The 24,677-nt window shown below is 44.2% G+C and overlaps 1 protein-coding gene across 1 annotated transcript in view; it reads right to left on the bottom strand.

Moving 5' to 3' along the window:
- LOC121640417 overlaps positions 1 to 24,677 on the bottom strand; it is a 1,195,287-nt gene that overhangs the window by 965,615 nt on the left and 204,995 nt on the right. Inside the window, exons 11-13 of the mRNA XM_041986139.1 lie at positions 24,018 to 24,333; positions 15,788 to 15,795; positions 3,856 to 4,171 (exon numbers count right to left, since the gene is read on the bottom strand). Coding sequence (XP_041842073.1) covers positions 3,856 to 4,171; positions 15,788 to 15,795; positions 24,018 to 24,333 — 640 coding nt within the window. The remainder of the gene's footprint in view (positions 1 to 3,855; positions 4,172 to 15,787; positions 15,796 to 24,017; positions 24,334 to 24,677) is intronic.

The raw sequence follows: 24,677 nt of genomic DNA, 5'->3' as shown, positions 1-24,677 counted from the left end.
ATCTCATGTAATAGAGATGTCCTCTCCTCTTGACATAACATTCATACTCTCCACTGTCTCCAGGTTTCGGGTGGTCCAGACTCAGACTGAGGTCTCCAGTTTTCAGAGGATCTTGATTCATCTTAGTTCTGTTACTGTAGACCTGATTCTGGTCTCCAGTTTGATCAGAACCGTTCGGGTACACGTGGACATTCCTGTTGTTACTGTCCCTCCACACCACCTCGGCGTCTTCAGGCAGGTCAGGTGTCGTTCTGAAGGGCAGCAGGACAGACTCCGCCCCCTCCTCCACCTCCACCTGACAGACTGAGAGAAGAAGAAAATCAGCTGATCAGCTTATTGATGAGTGATCAGAAAGTGGGATCAAACAGTGAGTGAAGATCAGATGATCCAGTGTGAAGAAGCTGCTGCAGAAGCAGATCCATGAAGAAGTGAGTGGATTTAAAGCTGCAGCTGCTCTTTCTTCTTCTTCACATCACAAACATCATGTTTGCAGAGAAGAAGAGAAACTGGATCAGTGAAGAGACTCCAGCTTCACATCAACACCACATCTGAGAAGCAGCTTTCCAGCCTCATTTCTTCCCATCAAACAGCAGCTTTCATCCTCACTGGATCCCACTTTGCTCCAGTTTACTGTCAAATGATGAGAATGAATCCAGATCAATCCCAGTGGAAGCTGCTGCTGACCAGACTGACCTCAGACCTGCTGCTTCCTCCAACAAACTGCATCTCTGACTAATAAATAAATAAAATAAACCCCAGGCTGCTTTAGACTTGAAAGGCCTCTCTTAGGTTTTATAGGATGTTCATCCCCTTCACGCTTCTGGATATCTGGAGGCAGCAGAAGGACACAAAGAGAGCGTTCAGCTGGACAAAGAGAAGCTTTCCATCCCCATCAAGGAGGGATTTCTGGATCATCTCAGCAGGACTTGAGCCCCACGTCTGTGAAGATGACACCTCCCCTTCTACCATGACCCACCACACCATGATACAACTACACCTCATCTTCTAGAGAAGGAAGGAATAAAGACATGTGGAGCAACTCTCTTCTTCATGCTGACGAGCTGATCTGGAATACGGAGCGTCTTCTTAAAAAGTTCTGGCAGATGGCTTTAGGAAGCAGAGAAGATGGAAAGCTCTGGAACTTCTACACTTCTAAATAAGGAAAGCAGCCGTTTCCTCTGGAAAGAAGAAGCTTGGTGAGAAAATCTAGAAGCAAGCGATGAATTACAGACATGTCTGAGCTTCCCTCTGTTCACAACCTGAACCATGAAGTCCACCTTGTCCCTGTGGAAAAGTTCCAGCAGGAACTGGAGGATCTTTCTGCAGAGAGGGCTGAAGGAGCTTTCATTGGCTCTGGAAATGGTTGGAGGAAGGAGAGAAGAGACTAAATACTTTCTTAGTTTAGAAAAAGGAATGCTGAAGTAAACAGTAGAACCAGACTGGAAATAAATGAGCCGACGTGCAAAGACAAGAACCTCCGAAGCAAACACATAACAGGCTTTATGCAGCACTTTAGCAGCTTCTACCACCACAACTCCAACCTTTTAGAAACAGTTCAAGAAGCAGAAACAGCTGGATTATGGCAGCAGATGTGGAGGAAATGAACGTTGGAGGAGATTCTTAGCAGCATGAAAGAGCTAGAAAGCAGAAATGTGCTGGTAATGAGGCTCAGCTCTGAGTTTTCTAAAAGGTGTGACAGAGAAACGGCCATATTTCTCCAGCTTCTAGAAGAAGCTGCTGACCAAGAAGAACGGCCGCCATCATTACAACAAGGACCACTCTCTCTCATTCCAGAAGCAAATAAAGAGCTTTTCCTCCGTGATGGCTGGAGGCCAGTCACTCTTTAAACAAGCTTTATAAAATCACTGCTTCTGTTGTAGCAAAAGCTTTAAAAGCCGCCTGAATGAAGCCGTCCACCAATCACAAAGCGGCTTCATGAATGGCGCCATGTTTCTAACAACATCCGCCTTGTCCTCCACTTGATCAGCTAGAAAGATCTGATTGATGTTCCCCTTTAATTCCAGTCTTAGATCTTCAAAAAGCCTTTGATGCTGCATCATCTCTTCATCTCTGACTCCCTCAGATTCTTCAGACTCCATCATTTCTTCTTGAAAACAATCAAAGCTGTATAATAAAAGTGCAGCTCTATCAGGGTCCACCAGCAGGTCTGAAGGAAGAAGAGGTCTTCACCAGGGATGCCCCATCTCTCCTCATCTTCTCCTCATTGTGGGGAAGTTCTCCACCTACTGATCCCTCAGCATTCCTTTAAAGGCTCCACATTGAATGAAGAAGCAATGAAACCATCCCAGCTGGCTGATGAGGCTTCTCTTTCCTTTAGTCCCCTTTGGCCTCTCTGTTGGTGGAAACTTCTCTGAAGCGTCGGCTCTGAATGGAAACCTGAAGAAGTGTGACGTTCTCCCTCTTCAAGATGTTTTACACACTCATGTCTGTGCTGTTCCAGGTAGAAAACGGTGAAATACTTGGGCTTTACAATCTGCAAAGATGAGAACAATGAAGGAGAATCTGAAGCGAGGATCTCTCCAGTAGAACGGATCCAGCTCCACCTCTCTCTTTATGGACCAGTGCTATGAAGTAGAGCTGAAGGTCTCTCTAGAAGCTCTGATGGACCTTCTTCTGCTGAGGTCAGCGAGGAAAACATGGATGGTTGGAAGAAGCTCTGATGTGACTCTCTGTGGAACAACAAGCCTCAGAAGATGAAGCAGCTGTTGTGTGCTGGCCTCTCTCAGAGGGAGGGCTCAGCATTTTACATCCATGCTCTTCATGTTCCAGTCAGAGGAACCTGCTTCCACCCTGATAGCATGTGGAACATCTTCCACATGTTTCATTGACCAAGCAGCTGCTCTGAGCTTCCTATCAAGATGCCCGCATGCTGCTGGAAAGCTTCCTATCAAGTGCTCACATGTCCATAGAGCAGTTCTCTGGTGTTGGTGGTTCTTTGTAAACACAGCTGTTCTCCACACAGGTTCTTTGTGTGGAACAAGGCCTGCAGCACACACACAGGTCAGTCTGGATTCTACCAACACTGCTTTGACAGCAGCATCCTGCTAGTGAGGCAGCTCTGTGATAACATGCTCACTTCTATCCACATGATGACTTTCAGAGCAGATCTAGTGTTCCTCTTCCTCAGGAAGAAGATGCGACTGTTATTAGCGCCTCCATCCGCTATCACGGCTCCATCACGCTGCCAAGCAAGCAGACATGTTTCCTTCAGCAGAACTAAGCCGTGTTAACGTGGATGGAGGTTCCATCTTTGATAAGAACTTTACCAGCCTTTCATGAGGAAGCTGCTTTCTACTAAAACAAGCTGCTGGATACAGATGCTGGAAGCATCACTAGATGTAGAACCTGGAGCGCTAGATCTGCTCTTCCCTACAAATTCCTACTGCCCAACAAGAAGAAAGAACGGCTCTTCAAGCTGCACAGAAAGCTGCTCCTGTTAGCCGTCTCATGTAGAAATATATCCCCGCTTTAAGAGGAAAGCCACTCTGAAGCTGGAGAAGCCGCATTTTCTCCATGTGTGTCGTTTCTGCTCCGACTTTCAGTAGATCTGAAGAAACATCTGGGGAAGGATTTCTCTCTAAATGAGTCTGAGCTGCTGCTTAGATTTACAAGCTCCGCCTCCACTAAGAATCAGTCACATCTCATCAGCTTCCTGATTATCTGCTAAAGTTTTACATCCATAACATGAAATTCTGTCTTTCTCTCTGTAAAAAGTCGGATGTGAGCTTCTTTTAATGGAGTCCAGAAGCTGAACGGCAACAAGCTGATGATCGATTGATCACAACTGATCAGCTGATTGGAAAAATACTCAAACATGATATTTAAACCACTGACCTCTGACTGTGAGACGAACTTGTTTCTTCATCAGGATGTTTCCCTCCTTGCTGTAGACGCTGCAGGTGAAGGTCCTACTGTCTCCATCTGTGGGGAGTTTCAGAGTCAGACTGAGGTCTCCAGATTGTAGAGGGTTTCTCTCCATCACTGTTCTGGTTCTGTAGAACTGGTCCTGGTCTTCAAGCTGGTCAGAACCGTTCTGGTACACATGGACCGTCCTGTATAAATCCTTCCACTCCACTTTAGCGTCTCCAGGCAGGTGAACTGTGGTTCTGCAGGGCAGCAGGACAGACTCCACCCCTGACTCCACCTCCACCTGTGGAACTGAGAGAAACAAACAGCATCAGCTGTACAGAAGCAGCAGCAGCTCTGATGGTGTTTGATCCCACTGGTAGAAATGATTCCCAGCAGAACCAGTCTCTTTTGTTTAGGAAGGATCCAGTGGAAGCACTGAGAGGGACTTCCTTCCCCCGGCCCCCCACAGAACCCCTCCCAACCAAAAACAGCCTCTTTGCTTCTGGACAGCTGCGTCCTGTTTCTCTTCTCCACCATCAGGAGAAGATACTGGCAGTTCTTTCAGCAGAGAAGCTTCTAGATGCTTCAGATGATCTAACAGATGAAAGTCAAACAGCTTCAATGAACACACACGTTTCAAAGCAGCTCAGATCAGAGCTGGAAGAAGCTCCTCTGAACACACACACATGTTCAACACGGACCTTCTTCTTCTGTCTGGAAGCTTCCTGTCAAACACAAAGTCCACTACTGGGAAGCAGCATACAGGAAGTCCTGATCATGTGACTCCTTCAGCAGGAAGAACAGAGGAAACTTCAGCCTCTGCTTCCAGACGGACTCCCGTCACGGATCACGTCTATCTAGCGTCCGTTGGTCCAGGACCGATCCTGGACGTCTACACGAGGTGAAAAGCAGCTCTGCTATTGGACGTGTAACCGTGAGCCCACCTGGACGTCCTGCAGTTTAACATGTGGACGTCAGACTCGGGGACTTTGTTGGAGGTCATGTGGACGTCTAACACAGGTGCAGGAAACTGACATGAAAGCTGCTTTTTCCATTTAAGACCATTAATATCCAGCTTGTTCTCGACGCCTTTAATGGATTCAACTTTATTTGTTAATAGTTTTTATTGAGAAGAAGATATTAGAAGATCTATTAGAAGAAATATATGACAAGATCTATTTTCTGTACTGGTTTCTTTGGGGATGTGGGACCGCAGGTTGTAGGAACATCTGGTTCTAACCGACATCAATATGCTCTGCAGCTCTTTTTAAAGACAGTCTGCACCACGGTCTCATGCCTTCATGTTTCCACAAGCTCGTCCCCGGCTGAAGTTTAAAATGTGAGAAATGAGCACTGAGCAGCACGTCTTCATAACTCAACCAGAGCCTTCTGAACTCAACCAGGCCACGCCGGTCGGCAGGGCCGGACTGGGACAAAACGTCCCACCGGGAGACGTCGGCTCACTCAGGCCACCCCGACTCACACACTGCACACACACGCTCACACCTCTGTGTCACAACCACAAATCCATGCACCCACATATGGGCGAGTCATCGTCAAGAGCCCATTTTTCACCTTCAAGTCACATTTCTATTTAACAGCCATGAAGAGAAAAGTAAAAGCAGCAGTTTTTCCCTCCCCCACTCATCCAAAGCTTCAGTACAACAGCACAGCAGGATTCCTGATGAGCTCAACAACATGACTTCTTCTAGGCCAGATTACTGTCATAGATTTAATAGAAAATAAAAACGCTGACTCAGCCTAAAACCATGAGACACTGTCCAACCTTATCAAGGGTTCCCAAACTTTTCAGGCCCCCTGTGGAGCCATGTTTGCTTCAGCAGAAGCCACCAAATATTTCATGACGTAAAAGCAGCAGTTTCATCACAGCGTGAAGAGTAATGTGAATGTTTGTTTGTGGTCGTCCCCGAACACCTTTTACCTTCTTTAAATGTACAATTTAATGTTAAAATGAGACAAGTCAAGGCCTCTTAACCTCATGCAGAGTAAAGTGAGCTTTTAAACCATGAAATAAACATGTGTTTCTACACAGTCACACACATGTTTGACTTATGCTGGCTCACACCAAACCATGTCCACAGTGGCAGACTAAACACGGAGTCTTTAGGACATCTTAGGAGTTTTCCTGGAGTCCCCGCGCTCCCGTCATCTCGGTTGTTAGGTGTAAGCTGCTAATCTGGCTGTTTAACCTCAGTCTTTCCCTGCTCTTGATTCTGAGACTAAACCAAACCTGTTTGATATTATGGCAAGTCGCAGTGACGAAACACGACCACCAACCAACAGATGAGCTCTGACACAAACAGGAATGTCCACAGTCTGAACACCGGCAAAAACGGAGACAAAAAGAGAAGAAGAAGCGCTGATGAAACGTGGGTGGAGCGTCCAGAAAGAGGAGGATGTTATTAGAAGGAAACGTCTGCTGTGGATCATTCATGTTACAGTATCATGATCTAACAAATGAGAGAAGAAGAGAAAGTCCTCCATCCTCCAGACTGGGAGGAGTCGGTGGAACACCTGGTGGAGATGCAGAGCTACACCTAATAATGATGGTGTGTGATTCCCTGGAGGGAAACTCTCCCTTGTTTGCTTGCTGTGGGCAGATCAGCCCTGCTCCATATCAGCTGTCCAACACGTCACAAACATGCTGAAAGAATCCAGTTGTAGTCTCGTAAATAGTGATCCACCGTCTTTATCAAACCTCAGGCTGAGACTTAAACTCTAAACTTTTGTCTTTAGATGTGAGCTGCTAGTTTTCTTTTGCTCCTCTTTTAAAGGTCTTCTGGTGTAAGCCCAGCATTAGAAGGTTAACAGGTGACGTATTTCAGGTACGGACATAAACAAGCACCTGCTAATATTAAAATAAAGAGCTTTGTATGTAAAATAAAATATACATAGCTTAACTAAAGCTGGATCTCTGGTTCAGGAGGAAGATGCTGCGTTTCAGCTTTATAAATATACATACCAGCAATAAAACAGAAAATAAAACGCTGAAATGTGGATTTTTACCTGAATAAATGCAGCTTTACCAAACTTCCATATATAAGTCGTGTATGAGGACAGACTGTTACAGCCAAGCAGCCAAGTAATAAAACATCCACCTGTCAGTTTAATAAAATGCTCCACCCTGGTACCAGGCTGGATCTGCTCTGTAACGGCTGTAATGGGACATTTAAGGAAGGAGGCTTCATCTGCAGCAGCTCTAGCCTGAATTTATTCTCATTTTAGGATTGTTCACAGCTAAACTAATATTCTTATGACAAACAACAACATCCGTTATTCAGCGTCTGTCCTCATGAAATAAAATCCATTTCCCCAAAAGACAAGCTAATGGCTTCTCACATGGTGCTATTTTTTAACAGTAAAGCCAAACAGAGTTGATAGAAAACATAATAAAACACAAAACCCACTCGAAAATGAGAATAAAATGTCCATAATCTTACATCCACCATGTTCATATGTCTGCCGGTTAACATGGACTAATAATTAGTGGCTTAACCACTTTCTCATTCCTGAATGAAACACATTTATAAGAGCAGTCACACACACTTTTTGTCTTGCAGGACCGCACAGCGCATCGTATGCTTGGTGTAGCTAGGAGACACGTGGTGGAGCTAGCTGCTAACGGCTAATAAAACTGTACCAACGGGAAGAAATCTTCTACAGAACACTCTGAACGTTCCCTCCACAACTACACCTCATTTTAACACGTCTTCCAACGGCTTCATGGCTTTAACATGTTCATGTCATACCTGGAATCAGGGGCGCTGCTAGTCATTTTGGTCCCATGAAAAGAAACTGAAGTCCCCCCCCTGAAAATGTTGGTATTGTAATACATAAAATGAGCTATTTTAATGATACTTTGACCATCATACCTATATTTGTTAAAAGAAAAACATGACAGTTAGGCTACTGCTACCTCAACATCAGCTTGATTTTCCATGTCCTCAAACTCTGTCATGTTTTTAAGTCTCTTTGTGGTCTTATTTAGTCCATCTCCCTCATCTGAATCACTTTCAACATCTTCAGCTTGATTTCAATGTTCTCCCGCTCTGCTGTCTCTCTGAGTCTTCCTACACTCTCTCGTGGTTCATCCTCATCATCTGAATCTGGACCCTCTTCCATGTCTTTCTCCATTTCCACTCTCCTCTCTGACAAACTTGAAGATGATGCTGGACCTGCTCTGTAGTGTACATGGCATACAAAATGATCTAGTATCTCCAATCATGTAATGTCATGTGTAACAGCATCACAATCCTTATTTCTGGTGGCCTCCCACTATTTAGTTTTAAAGCTGCTTTCAGTGGTTTCACCAACAATGTGAAGGGAAACTGATCTGACTACCAATCCTCCACGTCATCGTCTCCTCATGGAGCAACATGAAGTCTAATTTATCTCCACATCTGTAGACTCACCGGTGAAGCTTTAGATTAGTGGGAACATATATGATCTATATGCTTGTTGCTGGTTAATCTTCTGATATGTAGAAAATGTAAATATTTCTCTGGTTGGATTGAAACAGTCACCCAGTCTGCTGCTCTACAAATGTCTCTGTTCCTGCTGCAAAGCAGGAGGATGAGTCCAAACTACTGACCTGACCTAATATTACAGAGATAGCTGAGCATTTTCTAAACCATTCAAATCAGTCTGAAAAAATATTATTATTAATTCTGAACTATTTTTCTATTATACGTTTTTTTTCTTAACAATAATGAATGAATTCAACACTCAGCTGCTCACCTCCTTCCTCAGGGCCACCTGGACATGTTCATGTGGGGAGGGGTGGGGGGGCGTGTTCATTTGGGGAGGGCTGTGGGGCGTGTTCAGGTAGGGAGGGGTGGGGGGCGTGTTCAGGTAAGGAGGAGTGGGGGGAGTGTTTAGGTGGGGAGGGGTGGGGGGCGTGTTCAGGTAGGGAGGGGTGGGGGGAGTGTTTAGGTGGGGAGGGGTGGGGGCGTGTTCAGGTAGGGAGAGGTGGGGGGGGTGTTCAGGTGGGGAGGGGTGGGGAGCGTGTTAAGGTGGGGAGGGGTGGGGGGCGTGTTCATTTGGGGAGGGGTGGGGGTGGTTCAGGTAGGGAGGGGTGGGGTGCGTGTTCAGGTAGGGAGGGGTGGGGGTGGTTCAGGTAGGGAGGGGTGGAGGGCGTGTTCAGGTAGGGAGGGGTGGGGGGAGTGTTTAGGTGGGGAGGGGTGGGGAGTGTGTTCAGGCAGGGAGAGGTGGGGGCGCGTGTTCAGGTGGGGAGGTGTGGGGAGTGTGTTCAGGTAGGGAGGGGTGGGGGGCGTGTTCAGGTGGGGAGGGGTGGGGGCGTGTTCAGGTAGGGAGAGGTGGGGGCGCGTGTTCAGGTGGGGAGGTGTGGGGAGGGAATGTCTGGCAGCATCTTCTTCGGCTGCTCTCGTTTCTGGTCGGAACATGCCTGATTTTATTTTTGATTTTGTCTAGCAGAGCTGCTTGCTAATTGTTTGTCTGCATTAATTATTGGACTAAAACAGTGAAATGAATAAAATCCAGAGTTTTCTTCAGAAATATGAGCTAATATGGAGCAAAGTGAGCTAGCTTATATGGACAAAGTTTAGAAGAGACAACAAGCTGATGTTCCACAACTTTCCATCAGCCGAGCTGACCGACCACCTCGCCTCTGGAAGAAGTGGGTGACGTACTGTCCCCCCCTCTGGTCTCTCTCCAGCTTCTTTTCTTTTCCCTTTAAGCTTCCTGACTTTGAGGCATGTTGCCGTCTTCGCATCCACTCGCTGTCTGTCTGTTACTGCTTCCAGCTGAAGGAGCAGGTGGACTGAACCATTTAAGGGAAATATAGAGGGGGGGGGGGGGGGGGGGGGTTCAGAAATGTTTCCAAAACAAAGAAACTTAGTGAGACCGCTGCATTGGGACTAAATTGTTTGCATGGTTGTAAGTTTATCATTAGGTATCAGATCATTTTGTCAGTATTACAGTTGCATTGAGGCCCTTCTGGGCCCCCTGTCATTCATGGGCCCCATGAATCCTTCCCCTTTACCCCCCTTTTCGGCGCCCCAGCCTGTAATGGGAGGTTTAAGGAAGGATGCTTCATCTGCAGCAGCTCTAGCGTGAATGAAGCATGGTAGAGAGCGCCCTCTCCTGGTCCAATCTGGATAATTAGCCAGACTTAATTAGTAGATCACTGATCATCTTCACCTCTTACATATGAACTGATGTCATGGTAGAAAACTACTCATTTCAACAAGTATAAGGCACATCACATCAAGATTTAGCTAACCAACAAACAATTATTTAAAGTAAATAAACCTGTTACACCAACACAAATAAGTAGTTCTTTATTTTATCCAGGTTAAACCAGGAAAGCCAAACATGAGCTGGTGTGTAGAAACGGTAGCATGTCCATGTGTAGGTGTGTGTGTGTGCTGATGTGGTTGAATAATAAAACATTTCCAGTAGAATGAAGTTCAGACAGGAGCTAGTATCCTACCAGCTCATTATTACAGCTACATAAAAGGCTCATGGAGAATCTCCACCAGTGGTCTTCATGTTATCTTCAGATGAAAGTTCCCCCCCAACAACACGCTGCCCCCCATCTGTCATTTATTAAACGTTAACTCATGTGACGTCGCAGGTGACTGGACACCTCTGCTGGTGGAGGATCTGAAAATATGGGACATTTTCCTCTTCAAGCGCCTTCTTTTTTCTAAGTTGTCTTTCTGCTTCTTTCCTTTATTCTGCATGTCCTCTTTTTCTTTTCTCTCATTCTTTGTGTGGTGAACGCTCTAATTTCCCCTCTTAATACGACTTTGAACACATCCCACAGGATGGGGTGGAACAGCGCGGCTATCATTAAATTCTAAGTAGAGTTTATTTCTCTTCTAATCTCTTCTTTAAACTGAGAATCGTTAAGTGAGCTAGAATGAAATTTCCATGTAATGTTCTTGGTTGTGGACCAGAGTGGACAGACAGGTAGACAGGTGTGTGACGGCTTCATTCCACAATCACTGCTTTCATCTTTCTCCTTCCCAGATGTCAGGAAGGAACCAGTCCTCGTCTAGAGGGAATGTGGCAGAATAATGTGATCTCTTCTGTTAGGAAGACTTTTCTCCACATGTCTATAAAGCTGCCTCTTCTAAAAGTAAATTCCCTGTTTCATGCAGATGCTTTTCAAGGGCTTTCCTATGAGAGCGATCCAGCTCAGGTTGTAGGCCAATGTTTCCATCTCCCCACAGATCAGCTGTCCTTCTGTTTCCATCATCATCATCATTTCATCATTTCCTGGAAGAAGACAGCGTTACTTCCTGGAGGAGCGTATATGTTCAGTACCTGCTTTACCATCAGTAGAAGCTCTAACTGAGACTAATCTACCTTCTTTATCAGCCACTTCACCGACGTTTTCACAGTTTAACTGGTAGAAATAAGAATGGCCGCTCCTCTCTATGAGAGGCCGTTTGAGACATTATTCACAATTACTCTGTCACAGACTCGTCACATTTAAGTCTTTCACACGTTAAACTAAAACCTCTCGTATATCAAACTGAAGTCATTCACACACTAAAGGGAAATTCTGAATCACACTTCACTAGTATGTATGAAAGGAATTCTACTCGTGTGTGTGAGAGCCAATCTCATTAGAAAAAGACGTCATGTCAGTTGAAACGGACGTCACGTAGAAGACCAAACATTTTCAAAGCAAACTGAAGAGGAAGACGTTGGAGAACACTGTGACCAATGTGGACGAAGACTTCTGTTGGACTAATATCTGCCCAGCCGCCTGGACGTCATCTCAGTGAAGCAGCTGGCATCATCAATGATAGCGGCCTCAGCAGAGACTATTAGTAGGGTTCGGTCTAACGCCACATCAGCCGGACAGCCGACAGTAGTAAGTCTGATGAGGACATGCTAACTAGCCACCTAGCATACCTCGGCCATTAGCATATACAGTGCTGTCAAACGAGGACAGCACTGTGGGTCATCCTGGAGACCAGTCCAAACGCAGGTGAAGAGCATGTTGTCCAGTGTTGTCCAGGTCTTCCTTTCCCAGCACTGCATACCTGAAAGGCCGATTTATGCTAGCTGGCTACTTAGCGTGTGGTTTTCAGAACAACTCCACGACTGGAAGTAACAGCAGCCACAGCTGCAGTGAAAATGGACAGACTTCTAAAAAAGGAGCTACAAACGGCCCTGGAAGAATCAACGCTGTGGACTGACAGCATTGCTGTGTTGAAGGACGTTACCATGACAACAGCAGCTTCAAAACGTTTGGAGCCAATCGAGTGTCACTAATCAGAGAAAGCACAAAGTCACGTCAGTGGAAGTAAGGCCACTCTGAGCTGAATGCTGCTGACCATGCGTCCAGAGGAACGAAGGCAGATGTGTCAAGACTGCATCGCTGGGCCGGAGTTTTCCACAGAGGACAAGAGAAACTGGACAGTTGCACCGACAGGAGAGAAATACCCAAAGTTCTGCTGAAGTTAAGCTAGCAGGAAGGGAGAACGCCACAAATCTGCAGGAGAATCCACTCCACAAACTTGTCTGTCATTACTCAGAGTGGCATCGGCTAAAAAGAGCATTTTCATGGCTGTTAAGGTTCAAACACCTGCTGTACAAGTTAAGCACACACCCAACGTTTCTCACGTCTCAAGCAAATGATGGTTTGAGTCAAGAGAAGAAGACGGAGATGGTTGAAAGACAGAAGCAGAAGTTCAGGTCAGCGATGGAAGGATGCTGGCTTACTGCAGCAGATGCTGTAATGGGAGACATGGAGCTCATCAAACTGTCAACGTCAAAGCTTCAGTGATGAGCTTCAGACTCTTCTGAAAGGAGCCGTCACATCATCAAGCTTCATCCTGCTGTGGAAGACGGGGTTTAGAGGGCTGGAGGAAGGCTGCTCAACCTGCCATGCTAGCAGGTTCTATTCTAATCTGTTCTGTTCTGTTCTGTTCTGTTCTATTCTATTCTATTCTAATCTGTTCTGTTCTGTTCTGTTCTATTCTATTCTATTCTATTCTATTCTAATCTATTCTGTTCTGTTCTGTTCTGTTCTGTTCTGTTCTGTTCTATTCTATTCTATTCTAATCTGTTCTGTTCTGTTCTGTTCTGTTCTGTTCTATTCTGTTCTGTTCTGTTCTATTCTATTCTGTTCTGTTCTGTTCTGTTCTGTTCTGTTCTGTTCTGTTCTATTCTATTCTATTCTAATCTGTTCTGTTCTGTTCTGTTCTGTTCTGTTCTATTCTATTCTAATCTATTCTAATCTGTTCTGTTCTGTTCTGTTCTATTCTATTCTATTCTATTCTATTCTAATCTATTCTGTTCTGTTCTGTTCTGTTCTGTTCTGTTCTATTCTATTCTATTCTAATCTATTCTGTTCTGTTCTGTTCTGTTCTGTTCTATTCTATTCTATTCTATTCTATTCTATTCTAATCTATTCTGTTCTGTTCTGTTCTGTTCTGTTCTGTTCTATTCTATTCTATTCTATTCTACAGTCATTTAGCTTTTATCCAAAGCGACTTACATCTGAGAGGAAGAACAACAAGCAAGAATTCAACCAGGAGGGACGTCATCATTAAGTGGTAGTCAGACTGCTGGGAGTCCAGGTGGACCCAGGTGGACCCAGGTGGACCTGGGTGGATCCAGGTGGACCCAGGTGGACCCAGATGGAACCAGGTGAACCTGGGTGGATCCAGGTGGACCCAGGTGGACCCAGATGGAACCAGGAGAACCCAGATGGAACCAGGTGAACCCAGGTGGATCCAGGTGGACCCAGGTGGATCCAGATGGACCCAGGTGGAACCAGGTGGAACCGGGTGGATTCAGCTGGACTCAGGTGGATCCAGGTGGACCCAGGTAGACCCAGGTAGACCCAGGTGGATTCAGCTGGACCCAGGTGGAACCAGATGGACCCGGGTGGACCCAGGTGCTGTCATATAGTGCTTTTAGTCCTTTGTTTAAATACAAGATCACGGTTTCATCACACAACATCATCTTGGGTGTAAGTACAACTCATTCCAACGAGTAGAAGAGTTAAGCTAAGTGTGGAAATGCCCCTTAAACAGCTGAGTCTTTAGCTTGCTCTTAAAAGTGGATCAGGACTCTGGGGATCGGACAGAGGTCGGTAGATCCTTCCACCACGGGGAACCACAGAGGAGAAGAGTCTAGCTACTGATGTGGCGCCACCTTGTGGTGGGAGCACTAGACGTCTTTCTCTGGCAGAGCGTACCTGTGGAGAGGGAGGGTCAAGCATCCTGGGATTCTTCCTAAAGATCTCCATGTTTCTACATTGATGTCATGATCCTGGGCTTTTGTCTAATCCCTGTTTATGTTTTGGTTTAGGTTTTGTCATGTTCATGTTGAGTTCTTATTCCAGGATTCTGGTTTTGCCGTGTCTGGTCTCTGTGTAAGTCATGGTTCAGGGTTCTTCTTCTTATATTTAGCTATGTTAGGATCTTGTGTTATAGTTCAGGTCTTGTCATGTTTAGTTCGTGTTAAGATGTTGTTTTAGGATCAGGGCTTAGTTCATGTCAGGGTTATTTGGTAATGACGATGGGTTTGGTTTTGTTATGTGTATTCAGGTTCCTGGGTGATAGTCTTCCTTCATGGGTTCTACTTTCTGTTCCTCGTTGAGAACACCTGGTCTGATTGGTCATTCATGCCACCTGCTGTTAATGACCTTTGCTGTGTATTTATACCGATGGTTCTAGTCGTTCCTGGTCACATCCCTGCAGTTTGGTCATGGTTTCAGCTCCTTTCCCTGATACGGTTGGTCCGAGTTTTCATGACTTATTCTTATTGTTTCCAGCCTTGGTTAATGTCATGTCAAGTCTTAGTTTGAGTTTCTGGAATAAACCATCATCATCTGCTCTATTCTGCCTCCTGTCCACAACTGCCTGCGAGTGGGTCCGTACACTTCCCCCCGGAAACCATTACAGACGTGTCCACCAGGAAACAGGACATAGTGGAGGAATTCCACACTGTCCAGACTAAGAGAAAGAGTTTGGATTCCACAAGCAGATTCTGCCATCAGAAAAATACGGACATAATGTGTGATGAATCTCAGCCAAACTGGAGAAGGAAAAATGTCAGATTTGCCTCAAGATGGCCAAACACCTGACAGCCTCCATTCACCAACGCTGGAACAGACAATTCTGGGCCTTTTCAGGTGAAACGGGAGGAGCCAGGTCAAAGGATACGGTGCTTTGTTTACTTGTTTTACTGTCAGACCCATGCACATTGAAGCTGCTCATTCACTTGATACTGATTCAAACATAAATGCATTCAGAAGGTTTGTTGCAAGGTGGGGCCGGGTTTCTGTTATGAGATGGGATGATGGTACAAATCTGCTGGGTGCACAGAAAGAAATGCAGGAAGCAATCAAAGGCTGGAACCATTCAGAGATCTCACACATGCTCACGGAAAACAACGTTACCTGGATATTTAACCCACCTGCCGGCTCACATTTGGGGGGAATCTGGGGGAGACGGGTTCGTTCTGTGAGGAGGATTCTTAACCAGATACTGAAAGAACAGCTTCTTGATGATGAGCACCCTCAGACAGTGTTAAGTTGAAACCATTGTCAGTAGCAGGACAATAACCAGAGTGTCAAATGACCCGAATGACGTCCAACCATCTGCTGCTCCTCAAGAGACAACCAGCTTCACCTCCTGGACTGGTCCAGTAGGAGGATGTGTACACCAGGAAGACATGGAAGCAAGTACAGTACTTGTCAGACATCTTTTGAAAACGATGGACAAAATAGAACCTGCCGCTTCTTCAGGAGAGACAGAAGAGTTCAGTTAGCAGAAGAAATGTCAACCAGGAGATGTTGTCCTCATCGTGGATGACGGTGCACCAAGAGGCTCCTGGTTGATGGGAGGAGCTGAGAGGACACTTTCTGATTCAGATGGACTCGTCAGACGTGTCTGTCAAACTAAACCTGGTAAACTGGAAAGGCCGGTAGATCAGGTGTGTTTGTTTCTTGACATTGATGTGTAAATGTAGACGCTCACATTAAGGGACATACCTGTACGTCTATGCACGGGTTTAACCGATGTCATATTTCAGTGCTTGTGAGTTTAATTAAGAGTAAAGCTGAACAGACGAGCTGTACGGTTGTTTGACCGTTGGTGAAGCCGGCTATACCGACTCAACGCGTCAGACAGTCTCATGTCGTCCGTAAGTTTAACAAGAAGAAGACCACAGATAGCCACTACAGTGTGTGAGAGGCTCATTCTGAATAATGTCTCCAACGGCCCCTCATACCTCTGCTGTGTCCTGATCTATATGATGAGAAGATAAACTAGTACAGCCCATTCTCTTCAGTTGTTGTGTTCAGGATCCATTAAGTGGCTTTCTGGAAGAACGTCTACATGGCCTGTTCTTTCTTGGGTTTCGTGCGTTTCCGTTTCCGCTTCCTGATAGTAAGTTCTTGTGATTTCTCTGGTGTTTGGCGATTTATGACCAAATAAATCTGGATTTATCGATCATCGCTCCTGGATTAATGACACTACACATTAAGTAAAGACTCCAAGTGACCCTGCCCGAAAGAAAAGATGTGACAGGACTGCAGGCTGCGGAGCAGAGCTAGTTACCGGCAAGTAAACTAGCCAGCCTGCTAACAGCTGATCGCGCTGCAGTACCAGGCAATATGGGTCCGAAGAGGAGAAAGTCTGTGTCAGCTGATGAGGCTGACATTATAAGAACGCTGGACTCTCTCACAGCAGATGTCTCTACTGTTAAGTCACAGCAGGAGCGCATCTTAGAGCTGGTTGAGGATGTCAAGGCACTTCGTGTCCAAATCGAGGAGCGGGACAAGCGTCTCGCGGAACTGGAGAGCCGGCTGGCGGATCTCCAACGCAGCCAAATAGAGGAAGGAGTCAAGCATCGTACTCAACTAGAGAGACGGGTTATGGATCTTGAGCAGTACACGAGGATGAATGACGTCATCGTCACTGGGCTTCAGGTTAAACCCCGCTCGTACGCTCGGGCGGTAGCCGCTGATAGCGGCAATATGGCCACTGAGCAGGAGAACAACTCAACCGAGCAACAAGTGGTTGCCTTCTTACAATCAAAGGGCATTGCGATGAAATCCAATGATGTTGAAGCATGTCATTTATTACCAAGGAAAAATAAAAATGAAACACCCGCCATCATCATAAGGTTTGTAAATAGAATACACAAGATAGTCTTACTAAAAGAAGGAAAGAAACTTAAAGGGACAAATGTTTACATCAATGAGCACTTGACAAAGCACAATGCAGACATTGCCAAAAAAGCGAGATATTTGAGGAAAATAAAAAAAATTCAACACACCTAGACTGCAAATTGCAAAATATTCATTAAGCTTAATGGATCACCAGAAGAAGCAAAAGTTGTGATGGTAAAAAGTGTGGAGGAACTGGACAAGTATCAATGAATCTCATCTGCAAAATGAGGTAAGAACCTCCTGCATAAACTATGGCATACATCCAAAGAAGTCAGTCATCTGCACTTAAAGACAATAGTAATATATTCCAGGAAATGAATGAGCAGGACAATGTGCAACTACAAACATTTCAATACACAGATCATACCAGACAGGATATGGAATGTGATATTGACCCAGATAACAACTTCTTCACCTCCATAAGTAATGAATGTTGTTATTATATTGACGGACAATATAATGAAATTAACAAGGATGGACAATTATCAGTAATACATATAAATAGTCGAAGTCTTTATGCAAACTTTGCTAACATCAAGAACTTTTTAAATCAGTTCAAACAACCATTCAATATTATTGCTGTCTCAGAGACATGGTTACTGAGGAAAAAGGAGTGGACTTCGAGTTGGATGAGTATGAATTTATACACATGCATCGCAGAAACAAAGGTGGAGGAGGAGTTGGATTATTTGTGGACAAAAACTTGAAATTTAAAGTTATAGAAAACATGTCAGTGGTTATAGACAATATGCTTGAGTGTGTATCAGTGGAAATTTACAGAGAAAAAACTAAAAACTTGATTATAAGTTGCATGTACAGGTCACCAGACTCATGTGTCGAACTGTTTAGTGACAGGATGGAGGAACTATTTGCAACTAAAACAAACAAAACTATAATAATCTGTGGGGACTTCAATACTGATTTGCTTAATGCGAAGGAACACAGAAAGACGGAAGAGTTCATCAACAAATTATACAGCATGACCTTGTACCCTAAAATCACCCGACCCACCAGGATAACATGTCATAGTGCAACACTTACTGACAATATATTTACCAATGACATCTTCAACAGCACAACTAGTGGAATTTTAATAAGTGATATCAGTGACCATTTACCAGTATTCACAGTGTTTAATAATGACGGCAAGTCTATTGATCATGATAAACAATTAAATACAAAAGACTGAGAACAACTGAAGCAATAGAGGATTTGAAAAATGACCTAATTGCACACAACTGGGATAATGTATATAATAATAATAACGTAAATGAAGCATATGAAGAATTCATGAGAGCATTTAAATTTCTATATGACAAAAACTGTCCCTTAAAGAAAGTGAATAAAAAACTAAAAGATGTGGGTCTTCCTTGGATAACAAAGGGACTGCGTAATGCTTGTAGAAAAAAGAATTCACTCTACAGAGAATTTATAAAACAAAGAACTGAAGAGGCTGAAAATAAATATAAAAAATATAAGAACAAATTAATAAATATCCTAAGAACAGCAAAGAAAGAATACTATAAAAATCTATTAGATAATAACAAGAACAACGTTAGAGAAATATGGAAAATCCTGAACACAGTAATAAAAAAATCTTCTAGTCAGAGAAGCTACCCTAAATATTTTGTTGTAAATGATACAGAAAACTACAATACGAATGATGTGGCTGATTGTTTTAATAAATTCTTTGTAAGTATCGGGCCAGAACCGGCAGAAACCATCCCTGACGCAGGACAGGATAATCCCTGTCTCGTTGATAGAAACCTAAGTTCTATGTATCTCGCTGCAGTGGAGGAAAAAGAAGTCATTGAAACAGTTCTAAAATGTAATGTAATTGATATGACTGTTGTTAAGAAAGTTATCAATGTAATCTCCAAACCCCTCACATATATATGTAATTTATCATTTCAGGCTGGTACATTTCCTAATAAAATGAAAATAGCCAAAGTAATCCTACTGTATAAATCTGGGAATAAACACCAATTTACAACTATAGACCCGTTCACTACTTTCTCTATCGCGTCAAATTTTTGTCAAAACCAGGGAGAGCAAAATAAACATGCTCGCGCGCAGATTACACTACCATCGCGCAGAAATTCATTTACCGAGAGGACAAAAGATCCTCTCGCGTGACAGACGACCAACTCCCGCACGCGTGTGGAAGGCCTCGCGCGCGCATTTTACGTTCCGAGCGCGCGAAGCTGGATCAGACGCGCGCGCGTTTCTGTCATGCCGCCCCCGTTCGAGGATGGCTGCGCTCTCGCCAGCGTCTCTGCCCTCGCGGTGACGTTTTCCTCGCGCGGATCAAAATGTGTTTTGACACATGGGGCGGGACAAATCCCCATTCTATAAGCCTTCTCCTGATTGGTCCGCGTACACAGGAAGTTGTGTCAGGAAGACCTTGACTGACAAGACGGCTGGAGCCGGGACAGTTGCGGTGGTTTTGGCATTTTGGCAACGATACTTTGCTTGAGGTAAGTGTATGGAGTTAGTTTTGTGTTTTTATTAAATGCAAAAAAAAATTATCTGAAAGGAAAAAAAATATATTTGATATTATTTGATTGAAAAAAATTATTTCCTAGAAAAAAAACTTCTCTCAAAAGCCTTTCTTTACTCTCAAATATATAGGAGTTAGTCCTGAATATTAAGGAGAAAGTCTTAACAAGTATGCAGAAATGATCGCCATCATATTCATGACTAACTCCTGCTGTTCCTGCGCTGAGATCCACCATTGATTCACTGGGAGATGCAGACATAGTGAATATGCATTGATCTGCTGTTTTTGGCGGCGGAGACTCCAATATTTGGGTAAGATTGTGACACAGCACACACAAAAGGCGTAATCAGTCTGCAGAAAAGATTGCCACCCAGCTGTCAGTTCGGTTGAGATTGACCAATAGTAACATGGACCCGCCCATGACACAAGTTTCACATCGATAGCAAAATCTTGAAACGATAGCAAAGACTTTGGTTTTGAGAGCGAGAAGAAAAAAGCTTTGAGAGAAAAAAAAAAAAATTCGAGTGTAAAAGTTTTCACTCTGATAGCAAAAAATATATATTTGAGAGTAAAGAAAGGCTTTTGAGAGAAGTTTTTTTTCTAGGAAATTATTTTTTTAAATGTCAAATTATTTTTTAATGTGCTGTAACAAGATACTTTATCTCAAAACTTTTTTTAGTCTCAAATATTATTATTTTTTGCTATCAGTGTGAAAAATATTTATATCAAATATATTTTTTGTGGAAGTATTCTGTAAAGGGTGGGATGCAGAGATGGATCCATGCTGGATTTAATGGCCAAACATGGCGGCGTGCTAGGCGGTCGCCTGTTGCAGCAGCTCTCGTGTTGAACGTCTGTTTCTCCTGTTTTTCTGTGTTGTTTTAGTTCTTTTTTTGGTTTTTCTGCACCAGCCAAACGACACACTTTAAAAGCAGATGCTACTATTTGCTTTAAAGCTTTGCTGGTGGTCTCTGCGCTGCTTTTGTGGCTCCTGGTGACTGAAGGACAGGAGCGCTATGAAGGAAGCATTGTTTACTCCGTGACCAGCTGATAGCGCTGTGCAGGGGTGATCTGCTGCCTGGAGCGAGGCCGGTCATCCTGAAGGAGATGTGGAGGAGACGTTGGGGTGCAGAGCAGGAGCAAAGAAGCAGAGGTACAAGCCAGCTGTTCCAGCGGTCATAACGGGGACCTGAGATCTCTGGAGAATAAGATGGACGAGCTCGCTGTGATTATTAAGTTCCAGTGGGAATACCATGAGTGTAGCTTCATGTGCTTTATGGAGACATGGCTTCATTCACTCATCCCGGTAGCGTAGCGGTACCCGGCTTCAGCACCGTTCAGGTGGACACAGACACAACGAGCAGCGGTAAGACGAGAGGTGGGGGTTGCTCTGTATGTGAGTGGAAGATGGTGTAATCCTGGACATGTGCATGTGAAGGAACGTCTCTGCAACCTCGATATAGAACTGCTTGCTGTGGGAATCTGCCCATATCATCTGCCTCGGTAATTCACCTCTGTTATTGTCATGGCAACGTACCTCCCATCTTCAGCAGACACAGAGGCAGCATCATCATCAGTTCCAGTGTTGCCAAGCGACAGATTCAACATCCCAATGCTTTCACAGGTACAACCAGGACTTTAATCATGTGATTTTGGACGAACTTCTGTCCACTTTCCATCAACATGTGGATCGTCCCACCCGAGGAATAAAACACTGGATCTTCTGTATACAAATACCAGGGATGCATACACTGCCACAGCTCTCCCTCCCCTTGGCTGATCAGACCACAATCTCATTCTGTTGATCCAAAGACTGTCCCACTTGTTCAGGACAGCCTGTGGACATAAGGACAGTGGGGAGGTGGATGGAGGACGCTGCTGAAGCTCTACAGGACTGTTTTGGGTCAACAGAGTGTCACTAAGAGATGACGTCATGTGATGTGTGACAATAGATGAGTAGGACCCGGCTATGAGAGAGCCGTGGCTGGCAGTGCTTTGTGTTTCTGTTGTTAATAAAAACACAGTTAATACAGCGAGTTGTGGTTAACGTGACATGATGTCAGAAGTGTCTGAATGAACGCTTCAGGGACATGGCTAAGTTTGGACCACCGGAGCAGTTTGACTTTTCCCAGCCAGTGGAGTGGCCGGTTTGGTGCCGCTGATCCGACCGTTTAGAGTAGCTTCAAAGCTTGATCGGGAGCCCGGCGTGGTGCAGGTGAACTCCCTGCTATATGCAGTGGGTAAAGACTCTGAGCCGATATACGAATCCTTCAGATACAATGAGGTGTCTCCAAACTTCAACTGGAGCCCGACCTCACACTGGAGAAAGCCATTCAGATTACAAGACAGAGCAAACAGATTAAACAACAAAATATCACCGTGGGAGATGCCCACTCAGTGGATGCAGTGAGACATGATATGCAGAAAAATGCACACGCCAGGAGGCACAAGGACATGCATCACAGCAGCCTGAAAAGAGCAGGCCTAAATGCTGGACTTTTTTTATTTATTAAGCAGGAAAAGATTAAAACAATCGGGTCTGACTCAGTTTAAGAACTGTTTTTCAGCAGCTTCCTGCTCTGCAGAACATACAAACCAGACACACATCACAAATTCCCAGACAAGACAGTACAACCAGACAAACACAGACCAAGAGAAGCAGCTTTAGGGGAGGCTATGGAGCCACCTCAGTGGTCACAGCTGTACCTGTCCATTAGATGGCGAGCAAATATTCTTTTAAATAGTCTTTGTCATGTTATAGTCCTGATGTGCTGTGGGATCTCATTCCAGGCTTTAGTGAGCACATAAAAGAAAGCTCTCTGACCGTAGCAGTTCCTAAAGGCCGGTAAAGACAAAAGTCCATTTGTAACAGATCTAGTCGAGCGGTCGGACCTTGAGCTGAGTTTTGGTACCAACGCAGTAAGTGCTGCTGAGATGTGTCCATTCAAGATTTGATAATACAATTTAATCCCATGTCTTATTGTATAGTTCTGAAATGTCAAAGCATTAGACAACGATAGTGCAGAGCAATGGTGAGTCCAACCTGGAAGCCTGTTATGGATCTTGTGAGCTCTGTTATAGACTCTTACTGCTGGTTCAAGGATTTTATTTGTTGTAAGTGACCAAACAGGCAGACAATACGACAGAGTAGACATAATGATTGCATGGAGATATGTTTTAGAGACAGAGTGAGACAAATGTGGTCTAATTTTACTATAAACATATAACTTTTGATTTAACTTTCTGGTTAGGGTTTGGACATGCTCACAGTAAGTGAGATGTGAGTCAAGAGAGATTCCTAAATACTTGTATGTGGAAACAACAGAGCTTGTGGTTGGAGAAGGTGATGGGATTGGATATGGATAACTGTCTCCTAGATGAGTAAAAGTACATGCTTTCTGTTTTCTTAACATTAAGTGTTAAATGATTATCTTGCAGCCAGTCATGCAAATGCTGCATATCTGTGTTAAGTTTGTGATTAATGGTGTCAGTGTTTGGGCCAGACAGAAAAATAACAGTATCATCAGCGTATTACAGAGAATTGGAAAAACTAAGCACAGGAGGAAGATCATTAATGTCCAAAAGGAATAGTAAAGGGCCTAAAATGCTGCCCTGTGGAACACCCATAGAACACCTTAGTGGCTGTGATGTTACTGAGCCAATTTTTACAGTCTGAGATCTGTCACTTAAATATGATATAAACATGTTTATTGCAGAGGAGGACAAATGAAAAGAAAGAAGTTTATGTAACTAAATTTGATGATTAACTGTATCGAAAGCTTTTTGAAAATCTATGTATATAACTCCGGTAACATGAGCTTTGTTTAGAGACGCACGAATCTGCTCTGTAAAAAGAAGCAAAGCCGACACGGTTGACCGCGAGGGTCGAAAACCATGTCGGCAGTCACTAAGCAGGTTATTATTTTCAAGGTAATTAATTAATTGATTATATAATGTTTTGTCAAGTAACTTAGAGACAGTTAGGAGAATTGTAATCGGACAGTAGTTGGAAACATTTGTGGGATCATCAGACTTAAAAATGGGGTGATCTGGGCTGTTTTCAGGAAACACTGATTGCCTAATACACAAGTTAACTAAATGGTGAAAAAGTGGTATAAGAGTACTGGCATGAGTTTTCAGAAAAGTCATGTTTAAGTTATTTACATCACAGGAACGGGAAACATTTAAAGAACACAAAATATTATTTAAATCATTTTGTGAGATTTCAGAAAAAGAGAATTGTTGAGATGCAGCTGATACTGATGGAGAAATAGAGGAGCAGTAAATTTGGAGGACAATTCTTGTACAGATGCAATAAAATACTCATTAAAAGTACTGGCAATTCAGTCACATTTACTCTCACACACACACATTTCACTTCCACCTTCTAAACACACTCTGATCAGTATTGATCACAACTGATCAGCTGATTGGAAAAAACATCAGATTTAAACCACTGACCTCTGACTGTGAGCAGAACTTGTTTCTCCATCAGGATGTTTCCCTCCCTGCTGTAGACACTGCAGGTGAAGGTCCTACTGTCTCCATCTGTGGGGTGTTTCAGAGTCAGACTGAGGTCTCCAGATTGTAGAGGGTTTCTCTCCATCACTGTTCTGGTTCTGTAGAACTGGTGCTGGTCTTCAAGCTGGTCAGAACCGTTCTGGTACACATGGACGGTCCTGTAACCGTCCTTCCACTCCACTTTAGCGTCTCCAGGCAGGTGAACTGTGGTTCTGCAGGGCAGCAGGACAGACACCACCCCTGACTCCACCTCCACCTTATAGACTGAGAGAAACAAACAGCATCAGCTGTACAGACAGCAGCAGCAGCTCTGATGGTCACATGACCGTCTCATCCTGGTCTCTGAACCATCTGAAGCTGAACTCCACCACGACTGAGCTCAGCTCTAGGAGGAACATGAAGCTGCTGCATCCAGCTGTTTACCACCACAGAAGAAGAACAGCTGCTCCACATGGAGACTCTGTGTGAGATAAATGCAGTGAAGCTTCAACTCTGTTTGGTAAAGTCATGATGTGGAGCTGCTTTACTGGTGAAGGACTCAGTCTGAAGGAGCTTTCCTGACTTCTGGAACAAAACCTGAACTTTCTCTTCACATTTCTG

This window comes from Melanotaenia boesemani, chromosome 5 (assembly GCF_017639745.1).
Source record: "Melanotaenia boesemani isolate fMelBoe1 chromosome 5, fMelBoe1.pri, whole genome shotgun sequence".
Classification (NCBI taxonomy): Eukaryota; Metazoa; Chordata; class Actinopteri; order Atheriniformes; family Melanotaeniidae; genus Melanotaenia; species Melanotaenia boesemani.
The sequence above is the reverse complement of the archived record's forward strand: the minus strand, read 5'-3'. Positions and strand labels throughout refer to the sequence as shown.